General features: G+C 38.1%; 1 protein-coding gene across 5 annotated transcripts in view; it reads right to left on the reverse strand.

The window, feature by feature from the left end:
- Window positions 1-280: 280 nt before the first annotated feature.
- Window positions 281-12,442, reverse strand: part of LOC130920076 (CREB3 regulatory factor-like) — a 75,857-nt gene continuing 63,695 nt past the window's right edge. For all 5 annotated transcript variants that reach the window (XM_057842937.1, XM_057842941.1, XM_057842940.1 and 2 more), the window contains exon 11: window positions 281-3,848. In XM_057842937.1, the coding sequence (XP_057698920.1) occupies window positions 3,736-3,848 (113 nt within the window). In that variant the 3' untranslated portion in view covers window positions 281-3,735. The remainder of the gene's footprint in view (window positions 3,849-12,442) is intronic.

The raw sequence follows: 12,442 nt of genomic DNA on the forward strand, positions 1-12,442 counted from the left end.
TTCATCATCATAACAATTTCAAACATTTTCATCATCTACTCATCAGTAACTGTGTCATTTGTGTCATAGAAGACATTCAGTTATTTGCCCGCTAGAAAACCATCTTAAAGGTCACGTGGCGACATTGTTGTGAAAGCCAAGATGGCTGCACAACGTAAACAGTTGCAGCTCCGATTTTGGCCTTTATTTCTTCCTAGAGCGAGTTTTGTTTGTAAGTAGTTTGTATGAAGTACAGTGCATATTTTTTCTTGTTATATGAGATGTTGTATTTTTATATTAGACATTTGTAGATTATTTTGACCGTAACTTGCATGTATAGTTAGCGTACATAGCTAATGCTAAGTTGTATGTTTTTTCAGTTTTACGACGGTCTAAATTGGGCAATTGTCAACATATCTGGCGTATAACTTTGGGTTGGGTGAAAATTTCGGTAAAAATATTGCGACCTATAGGTGAGCATATATGGTACTTCTTTTTTGGTCCAATAAATTGTATTTTAAGTCTTAATAGGGCACTTATTTTAACTCACTGGCTGCCACTGACGACACTAGAGGTTCAATCCACTTTGACTGGAAGAAGCTGAACGCTGCCAGCCCTCCTAATCAGAATGGATTGGACGTCTAGCGCTGTCAATGGCAGGCAAAGGCTTACATGAGTTTCCTATAAAGGGTTGATAATTAAAAATAATTAATACAATTATAATTGTATTTTTTTTTTGTTTAAAATCACCAAAGATATTTAATCTGGATTCAAACAGGAAGTGACCTTCGATCAGCAGGACTAGCAAAACGCCTCCTTGTGGACGCCTTTACGGTGGCCGAGAGGCGTCAGGCGAAATGCAAAGTCCAAACACTTTGCAAATAAAAAAAGCACGAACCCCAATTGCAAACGCTTTGCAAAAGAAAAAAAGCACGAATGCAAACTGCCACAGGAAAAGTTGAGGTTGAAGCAAAAAAAAAAAAAAATTTTTTTTTTTTTTACATCGAAGCAAAAAAAAAAAAAAAGTTGGAAGATAGTTGTGCCTCCAGGTCAGTTTGAGTTTTGGAAAGCGAATGAAGTCAACAAGGACCGCCAAATCACAGAACGTTTTCCGATGAAAATGTCCGGTTGAGTTTAATACTCGCTTCAAATGTCTTCTGCTTATTTGGAAACCGTGCTTATTATCAAGAATTGATCTTATGTCATCATATTTTAGGCCTATTTCAAAGTAAAACTCAATTAACCTGCTCCACGGGTGATCACGCCCCATTGTTGCCATTGTTTACCTGCAAAACGCACGTATAAAAAAGTGGAATTATGTGTTTTTTCTTTTTTTTTTTTTTTTTTTTTACTTCCGGGTCTTTTTTTTTTTCGGGGCAAAAAAAAAATTTTTTTTTTTTTACTTTCGTGTTTTTTTTTCCCGGGCATTTTTTTGGTTTGTTTTTGTTTCAACCTCAACTTTTCCTTTTTACTTCCGTTTTTTTTTTTTTTTTTTTTTTTTAATTAACTTTCGTCTTTTTTTTTTTGCTTTGACAGAAAAAAATCTTTCGTGTCCCTTTAGAGGCACTATATATTTTTTTTAAACGTCAACTTTTTTTTCCTCTCTGTTTTTTTTTATCTTCTTCCATGTCACCTTAGGGGCTCCGTAGTGGCAGTTTGCATTCATGCTTTTTTTCTTTTGCAAAGCATTTCCAATTGGGGGTCGTGCTTTTTTTATTTGCAAAGTGTTTGGACTTTGTATTTCGCCCGACACCTCTCGGCCACCGTAAAGATGGCTGCACGACGTAAACAGTTGCAGCTCCGATTTTGGTCTTTACTTCTTCCTCAAGCGAGTTTTGTTTGTAAGTAGTTTGTCTAAAGTACAGTGCATATATATATATTTTTTGTTATATGAGATGTTGTATTTTTATATTAGACATTTGCAGATTATTTTGAGCGTAACTTGCATGTATAGTTAGCGTACGTAGCTAATGCTAAGTTATATGTTTTTCAGTTTTACGACGGTCTAAATTGGGCAATTGTCAACATATCGGGCGTATAACTTTGGGTAGGGCGAAAATTTCGGTAAAAATATTGCGACCTATAGGCGAGTATATATGGTACTTCTTTTTTTGTACAATAAATTGTATTTTAAGTTTTTATAGGGCACTTTTTTAACTCACTGGCTATCACTGACGACATTGGACGTTCAATTATTTTGACTGGAAGAAACTGACAGTGAAGGAACGCTTCCAGCCCTCCTGGTCAGAATGGATTGGACGTTTAGCGCCGTCAATGGCAGGCAAAGGCTTACATGAGTTTCCTATAAAGGGTTAATAATTAAAAAAAATAATAATACAATTATAATTGTCACTTTTTTTTAAAAATTACCAAAGATATTTAATCAGAATCCTGCTCTTTGCTTTTGCCATCATGAAACCAAGATAGGGCCTAGTAACATCAACAGTGTCACTACCAGATTCTCAAGAGCTACCGGATCTACCGGACTAGCAAAACGCCTCCTAGTGGACGCCTTTGGAAATGTCCATGCGTCAAAGCCTATTATCACAAACCATTTATCAGTGCTGTATATAGATAAAGAGGAAGGAAAAAGGATAGAATTTCTAATGTTGCTGCATTACATTTTGTTCACATGGTCTGATTTCCAATTTTAAAAAAAGTAAAAAATTAAAACATGACATTGCTATGTTATTCTTTTAAGCAAACTTGTTTACGACTGTGATTTAGATGATTAGACCATATTTTCAGACCAATTGATACAGAAATTCCACACTTTTTCCTCCCATTGTGTATGTGTATGCCAATATATATTCATACACATACACATATATACAGTACACCACCGTTAAAATACAAATGAAAGATAAAGATGCATTATTTGCTCTCTAAGAGTGTTTAAACTTGTGGTTACAAAGGTGCGCTACATAATCAGTTGGGGGGGGGGCAAGCATAGGGGCGCTGAAATGCTTTTCATAGGGGGGTTGGGGGGGTGCATGCTGGTGTTTCAGTCAAAATAAAAACAAAACGTTGGCGTGTGCGAGGTTTTGGTGTTTTTTTTTTCTCTTTGGTCGCTTTGGATTAAGGTGCAGCTTTTTAAACATGGCGACGAGATGATGGAGAGGAAGTGGTAGGGGTCTTAAAGCTCAAGGGAGGGGGGCATACAGCTGCTCAAACATTAGGACTCGCCACATTTTTTTAAAAAGATATATAACAAAAAGAAGACACCCCCCTCGCATCCTTTAAAGCAGTGCTTCTCAAACTCGGGTCCGTTGAATAAATTAGTCGTGCAATTACAAGATTCGTCCAAAAAAAATGCCTATGATGAGAAAAAAGTTCTATGAGAATAATAGTCATAGTAACTATAACTTATTTGCAACATTTGGACTGTTTTTCCTGAAATGAGTTTATTGTAAAATTAGAATTATTTTGAATGAATACAAAAAAAAAAAAAGACTTCTGACTCCAATTTTCTGTAATCTATTAGCAACTATGGGTACAAACGGTAATTGCCATGAAGATTATAAGGCGGTTCTTGCAAAAATGTCATCTCAGGACCCGAAGTTTGAGAACCCCTGCTCTCAGAGGTGCCTCGGCTCGCTAGTGCCCCCCCGCGGATCACTCCGGGCATCTACAAAACAGTGCAATGTCTATTTATAGGCACAATGGGGTACGAATACAGCAAACGGTGGGGAAAAACGGGAGTACAGTATTTTACAAGAGCAGCATACACTCACACAGAAACATCAGGGGTCGGATTTAGAGCGCCACCTGCTGTTCTTCTTTGGGGGGCTCTTTGTGCTGGCTGGGACGCCCGCTGGCCGCTAAGATCCTCTGCACGAAGTCTTTGGTCCGCCCAGCGACTAGAGGACCTGCAGTTGCCATGTTGACACACTCAGTATCTTTACATGAGTTCATCATTGCCATAGTGTTGTAATCACAGTGTATGTGCTGTGGTAGTTAGTAAAAGAATAAAACACATAAAAAGCCCCATTGACAGTTATACAGTGGGGAGAACAAGTATTTGATACACTGCCGATTTTGATGGTTTTCCCACTTGCAAGCCATGTGGAGGTCTGTAATTTGTATCATAAGTTCTCTTCAACTGTGAGGGACGGAATCTAATACAAAAATCCAGAAAATCACATTGTATAATTTTTAAATAATACATTTGTATTTAACTGCATGAAATAAGTATTTGATACATTACCAACTAGTAAATATTTCGGCTCTTAGTTCTTTTTTAAGAACCCCTCCTGTTCTCCACTCATTACCGGAAGTAACTGCACTTGTTTGAACTTGTTACCTGTATAAAAGACACCTGTTCACATGCTCAAACAAACAAACTCCAACCTCTCCACAATGGCTAAGACCAAAGAGCTGCGTAAGGACATCAGGGATAAAATAATAGACCTGCACAAGGCTGGGATGGGCTACAGGAAAATAAGCAAGCAGCTTGGTGAGAAGGTAACAACTGTTGGAGCGATTATTAGAAAATGGAAGAAGTTCAAGTTGACGGTCAATCTGCCTCGTTCTGGGGCTCCATGCAAGATTTCACCTCGTGGGGCATCACTGATCATGAGGAAGGTGAGGGATCAGCCCAGAACTACACGGCAGGACCTGGTCAATGACCTGAAGAGAGCTGGAACCGCAGTCTCGAAGAAAACCATCGGAAACACATTACGCTGTCATGGATTAAAATCCTACAGCGCACGCAAGGTTCCGCTGCTGAAGCCAGTGCATGTCCAGACACGTCTGAATTTGCCACTAGCCATCTGGATGATCCAGAGGAGCAATGGGAGAAGGTCATGTGGTCGGATGAGACCAAAATGGAACTTTTTGGTCTAAACTCGGCTCGTCGTGTTTGGAGGAAAAAGAAGGATGAGTACAACCCCAAGAACACCATCCCAACCATGAAACATCGAGGAGGAAACATCATTTTTTGGGGCTGCTTCTCTGCCAAGGGTACAGGACGACTGCACCGTATTGAGGGTAGGATGGATGGGGCTATGTATCGCCAGATCTTGGCTGAGAACCTCCTTCCTTCAGTGAGAGCCCTAAAGATGGGTCGTGGCTAGGTCTTCCAGCATGACAACGACCCAAAGCACACAGCCAAGGCAACTAAAGAGTGGCTCCGTAAGAAGCATCTTAAGGTCCTGGAGTGGCCTAACCAGTCACCAGATCTGAACCCGATAGAAAATCTATGAAGGGGGCTGAAAGTCCGTGTTGCCCGGCAGCAGCCCCGAAACCTGAAGGCTCTGGAGAAGATCTGCATGGAGGAGTGGGCCAAAATCCCTGCTGCAGTGCGTGCAAACCTTGTCAAGGCCTACAGGAAACGTTTGGTATCTGTAATAGCAAACAAAGGTTTCTGTACCAAATATTAAGTTCAATTTTTGTGATTATCAAATACTTATTTCATGCAATTAAATGCAAATTTATTATTTAAAAATCACGATTTTCTGTTTTTTTGTATTAGATTCCGTCCCTCACAGTTGAAGAGAACTTATGATAGAAATTACAGACCTCTACATGCTTTGCAAGTGGGAAAACCAGCAAAATCGGCAGTGTATCAAATACTTGTTCTCCCCACTGTAGACATTCAAACCACTTTAACTGGGATGGCTAGCAGCAAATAATCAAGATAACAATTAGCATCGTAAGCCATGCTATCATGACAAGCCACGAATAAAAGTCATCATAAGCACTGCAGTCGCATTTTTATTTATGTGAAGTTTCAATATTACGGAAGTAGAACCCACCATATAAAAATACTCACTTATAAGAATAAAGTTACTACAATAGGAAAAAGAGTCAATATTTGCCCCAATGATGTACAAATTACAGTTACTCTTGTTGCCGTATCTTTGAGCGTGTAACAATTTTTTGGTCATATTTTTAAAAATCATTTTCATTTTACTTCAGTAAATATTGTTGGATTCAATTTACCATATTTTCGCACTATAAGGCACACCTAAAAGCCCTAAATTTTCTCAAAAGCCAACCGTGCACCTTATAATCTGAAAACTTTATACATGGATCAATATTGGTTAATCATTCCCTCTAGCGTAGCTCCATCTAGTGCAGTGCATAGACTTCATAATGATATTGACGGGACACCTTCCCCAGACACTGCGCCACGCCTTCAAGTAGGGGGCCCTCCCACACTCCGCTTCAGTCGGTCGAAGTCGGTCGCAGTTATTCTCAAACACATGCAGCGATCCAACGCCCGATTTAGGTTGAAAAAGTATAAAAGCTGTACCGCATACAAACAGGAAGGTTTGTCTCAGGATTGATTGTTCGAGGATTCAAGGTAATTATGCTATTTTTCGTACCATACATGCTTTCTGAAACATTGTGGAAAAAAATTAATGGGAGAAATTAACCGCTACGTCACTGGCGTCATAATTCACAATATTTACGTGAAATAAATGCTAACTGCCCGTTTTTTTGCTTTTAACAGAGAATCAAGACTGTTTTATGTTCATATCTATAAATAATTCAGGGATTTAAGCATTCATTCACAAGAATTTTCAACATAAAAAGCTCTTTGTGGTGATAAATCGGCGCCACAGTGGCTTAAAGACTAGCAGCACATTCAATGTATTTATGTAAAATAAATGCAACTACCCGTTTTTTTGGTTTTAAACAAGAATCGAGACTGGTTTATGTCCATATGTATAAAGAATTTAGGGGTGTAAGCATTTATTCACAAAAATTTTCATCATAAAAAGCTCTTAGTCTGTGTTTCCACTCTGTCAGCTTCGACGGAGATAGGCCCCCTATTAAAAACTTAAAGCGCATCAATTTCCCAGAACAAAAAAAAAAAACATACCCAGTAGAGATGTCCCGATCGATCGGCATCCCAATAACGTCATTTTCAAAGTATCGGAATCGGCAAAAAAATATCGGACATGCCTTTTTTAACATACTGTATATATATATATATATATATATATATATTTTTTAATTAAATCGTTTTCTAATTGTATTTAACGTTACAGACATAATATGTTACACTTATCCAGAGTCTTTAGTTTAGGCTTAAGGTAGGGTTATCAAATTTATCCCGATAACGGCGGTAATCAATTTTTAAAAAAATGTATCACGTTAAGATATTTAACGCAATTAAAGAATGCGCTGCACGACCCACTCACACATTATCGTGCTCAATCTGTAATGGCGCCGTTTTACCTATATAGAGAGCTAAAAGGCAGCGTAAAATGAGTAGAGTGGATTTTGGCAGCCTATTTTATTTCCACCGCAGAGAAGATATATCAATTGGTAGCACTAAGCACAGTCATGGTTCCACTTCCCATCATGCATTTGGGCATGGCTACAGTGTCATTTACTGAAAGCTCAACAAATACACTAGATGGCAATATTTAGTCACAATATACAAAGTCACATTTATCCTTTAAGAATTACAAGTCTTTCTATCCGTGGATCCCTCTCACAGAAAGAATGTTAATAATGTAAATTGAGGATTTATTGTCATAATAAACAAATACAGTACTTATGAACTGTATGTTGAATGTATATATTTGTCCGAGTTTTATTCATTTTTTTCTTAATGCATTGCCAAAATGTATATGATCGGGAAAAATTATCGGGAATGATTGGAATTGAATCGGGAGCAAAAAAAAGCAATCGGATCGGGAAATATCGGGATCGGCAGATACTCAAACTAAAACGATCAGGATCGGATCGGGAGCAAAAAAACATGATCGGAACAAGCCTAATACCCAGGGCACATTTCTTGGCTATTTGATACTGAAAAAGAATAATAAACTCTAAATTGATTAGCAAGTAGGGCTGTCAAACGATTGACATTTTTAATCAAGTTAATTACAGCTTAAAAATTAATTAATCGTAATTAATCTTAATTAATCGCAATTCAAACCATCTATAAAATATGCAATATTTTTCTATAAATTACTGTTGAAATGGAAAGATAAGACACAAGATGGATATATACATTCAACATACGGCACATAAGTACTGTATTTGTTTATTATAACAAATCAACAAGATGGCATTAACATGATTAACATTCTGTTAAAGCGATCCATTGATAGAAAGACTTGTAGTTATTAAAAGATAAATTTAGTACAAGTTATTGAAATTTTATATTAAAAACCCCCTTAATGTTTTCGTTTTAATAAAATTTGTAAAATTTTCAATCAAAAAATAAACTAGTACCCCTTCATTGTTGATGTCAATAATTACACAATGCTCATGGGTGCTTAAGCCCATAAAATGTGTCGCACCCAAGCGCCAGCAGAGGGCGACAAAACTCCAAAAAACACAAGTAGCAAGCTGGCATTGCACTGTGCTGTTATTTTAATCTGTTTGAGCGAGGCATATGCGTTAATTGCATCAAATATTTTAACATGATTCATTTAAAAAATTAATTACCTCACGTTAACGCGATCATTTTGACAGCCCTTTTAGCAACATTAACTCAGTGCACAATATGCTATAGAAAAATTCATGAAACAAAAACTAAACAAAATGTGTCATTGGACAGAGAGACAGGTTTTCTTTTTTTTTTTGCAGCACTTGTATCGTCCAGCATGACCGAGACCATGTCTAATGCTGCAGGCAGTATCAGCTCCTCTGCTATGCAATGGTATTTTTTTGCACTGAACAGCTTTCTAACGGTGCTCGCTAATTTACTGATATTGTACCTACAAAGTGGGAGGATTGACAATATTCGGCACGTTTTAGCTGAAAAAAAATTCAAACTGCATATCAATGTAATTGGGGTCTAATGTCTTTAAGTGAAGTCTTCATTGATTTCACTTCATGCTGTCCGCTGCCATCATTTTTGAACACAGTACAGTTTCGGCAGACTTCATATATCCTGCTCTTTGCTGTGTGCTCTTATTTAATGCAAAAATACTGCGCAAACTCTGCAAATGAGAGTGCCACTGCCACCTACTGAGTGGATGTGCAATTACAAGTTATTCTAGTATGGCAAAAAACTATGTTCTGCGAAGTCACATGCGAGCGATTTGCGATTTGACCAAAATAATTTAAATCAGGGGTCGGGAACCTATGGCTCACGAGCCATATCTGGCTCTTTTGACGACCGTAACTGGCTCGCAGACAAATCTTTAATTATATTTATAAAAGAAAAAAAAAAAAAAGCTTCGTTACACTCCGTTGCGCATTGCGCAAAACGGCGACAATCCCCGGCGCCTAGAAAGCCGGTTTGCAGTAATTTTAATGGGAAAGTGGCAAACATACATGTCGTTGCGTCTATCTATTTATCTGTCTATCAGTTGCATTGGCAACGCAGATGAGACAGAGACACTGATCGAGTGGGGTCGCCATATGTTGCTGTAAAAAAGAGCGGCCGATGTGCGGATGTGCGTAGTAATTTTCCCACGGTTTTAGTTTAGTTCTCCCCGTTAATTTTAGAAACCCTTTTGAGAAGATGGCAAAAAGAAAAAAGGACGAGGAGTATCGTACTTTTCAGCAGGAATGGATAGAGGAATTTGCCTTTGCGGAGAGAGCAGGTTCTGCGATGTGTGTAATATGCAATGATAAAATTGCATCTATGAAAAGGTCAAATATAAAGCGGCACTTCGACACCCGCCATATTACATTTGCATCGAAATATCCGGCGGGGGACAACAGGAAGAAAGCATGTCAAGAGCTTCTTACAAGAGTGTAAGCTAGTCAGTAGCAACTCCGTGTTTGGACCAAACAAGGTGACTGGAATTCGGCTAGCTTTGCTGGCGCTTCAGCAATTGTGAGTAACTGGAAGCCTTTCACAGATGGGGAGTACGCCAAAGCATTCATGCTTGATGTTGCCAGTAAACTTTTTGAAGACTTTTCGGATAAAGACAAGATTATTAAACGGATAAAAGCAAGAACTGTTCATGATCGTACCATCATGATGTCAAATCAAATTGAGGCAACGCATGAAGGACATAAATTCGGCTCCATTTTTTTCACTCGAATTGGATGAGTCAACGGACGTAAGCAATTTATCACAGTTCAGCGTGATCGCAAGGTATGTTGTCGATGACACACTACATGAGGAAAGTCTGGCAGTTTTGACAATGCAAGGGACAATAAGAGGGGAGGATTTATTCAAGTCCTTCATTGAGTTCGCTAAAGAAAAAAATCTACCAATGGACAAACACTGATGGTGCTCCGTGTATGGTTGGAAAAAACAGACGATTCGTGTCGCTTCTTCGTGAACATGAAAAGAGACGTAGCCTAAGTTTCTCAATGCCTGCATGACGCTTAACCTCATCAAGTATCAACCAGACTACAAAGCCATCAGCAACACCATGCAGCACCAGAAGTTGCATTAATGGTAAGAAATACTCATCATTGATTAGCAACAGCATAACAATGTTATTAAAAAAAAATCTGAGACTTATTGTCATTTAAAAATGTTGAAATTACATAAAATGCACACATTACTCGTATTTTTAGTTTCAAACATATTGTATCGCTCTCACGGAATTACATAAAAAAAAAAAAAAAGGTATTTATGGCTCTCTCAGCCAAAAAGGTTCCCGACCCCTGATTTAAATCATATTGAGAGCACCACTCAATTTTCAAACTTTTACTTTTAAGTATTTTTTTACATTAAAAACTAGTGTTGCACCAATACCATTTTTTGGGCCCGATACCGATACAGATACCTGGCTGTGCAGTATCGGCCGATACCGATACCATTCCGATACCACTCTGTTTGCAAAAAAAAAAAAAAAAAAACATATATATATATATATATATATATATATATATTAGGGCTGTCAAAATTATCGCGTTAACGCGCGGTAATTAATTTTTTTAATTAATCACGTTAAAATATTTGACACAATTAACGCACATGTCCCGCTCAGACAGTATTCTGCCTTTTGGTAAGTTTTACAGCAAGGTTTTTTGTGCTGTCTAACAGCGAACTCTTGTGGTCGCTTTGCGACATGGTTTGTTGCTTTCTTGCCAGTTCAATATGGCTGCACGACGTCTCGGGCTGACGCCTACGTTGTAATGTTGTGCTTATATGATCCTTGGACAAGATTTGTCCATAAGTATGGTTGTTGTAAAGAATGTACATATTATGTTAGTAAGCGAAATGTTCTATTTTTTGTATGAGACGCTTTTTGTTTATGTTTAGTGAACCTGTATAGCGTGCTAAGCTAACGTTGTTGCTAATGCAATGCTTGTGTACTTTTTTTTTGTAGTTTCACTACGGTCTAAAGAGGACAGTGGTTTGAGGCCATTTTATTAATAAATCAGATGAAAAAGGAAGAAGTCTGATTATTAAGGCGTCCTTCACTAGCTGTCTAGCTTTGGAAAAAGTAGACGCTTCGGAGTGAGGACAGCATAGACAGATTTAAATGACAGTAGAGTGAAATGCCCACTACAGTCCTTATGTACCGTATGTTGAATGTATATATCCATCTTGTGTCTTATCTTTCCATTCCAACAAATTATTTTACAGAATATATATATAATTTATAGAAAAATATGGCATATTTTATAGATGGTTTGAATTGCGATTAATTACGATTAATTAATTTTTAAGCTGTAATTAACTCGATTAAAATTTTTAATCGTTTGACAGCCCTAATATATATATATATATATATATACACAGGGGTGCACATAATTTTTTTGCCCAGGTTCTCAGAGGAGGACCTGGAGATGTGACTTGGTCCTCATTGAGCTTGAGAGCCGACCCGCCTAATGCGATAAATTTATGACAAGCTTTTTTTAGAGCCAATTAACTTTAATTAATTATATTAACAATTAATGCTTGATTAACATCAACTGGCACAACAAAATTGCCATTACTTTGAAGTGAAATGTAAAGAAATAAAACGCACCAATTCAAAATAAAGGGCATTATGCGGCTCCCACATCAACTCCAAGCCTTTTTAAAAGTGGGATGTCCTCCTCATAAGACCTCATTGAACGTGTATGTTTAGCTTTGTAAAATGCGAGCAAAAACACGTTTGTCAGTGCATGTCGCTGTTCATTACCTTTATTCCGCCCTATTCCGCCACTTGTCCATAGGGCGAGTGGGGTCCTGTTTGACATCGATAGTTTGCTTAATTGCCACATGCTCTGTTTTTTTCGTGCTTTTCCAAGTTTGGATGGCTGAAATTCTTTGACCCTACATAAAATGCGCTGCTCTTATCTGCGACATTGGGATCCTCACAGCAAATTTTGTACCGCATTTCCGTGCGAGCATCATTTGCTTCTTGCCATGGTACCTCCTGTAGCCACTTTTCAGCAAAAGTCCTTTTTTTCGGTAGCTCCGGTGACGTCTCTGTCGTCTGTCTGTCTTTTGACGGGGGTGGGGGAACACGGAAGTAATTACTCAGTGTGGCCTGCCTCTTCGACATTTTGAGAAGTTATTTTCTCGTGTCCGCCGCAAATACAGTGGTCAGCCATCGGTATGCAAAAGCATATGGAAGCCATTGAGGGCCAGCGC

This window comes from Corythoichthys intestinalis, chromosome 8 (assembly GCF_030265065.1).
Source record: "Corythoichthys intestinalis isolate RoL2023-P3 chromosome 8, ASM3026506v1, whole genome shotgun sequence".
NCBI classification, from domain to species: domain Eukaryota; kingdom Metazoa; phylum Chordata; class Actinopteri; order Syngnathiformes; family Syngnathidae; genus Corythoichthys; species Corythoichthys intestinalis.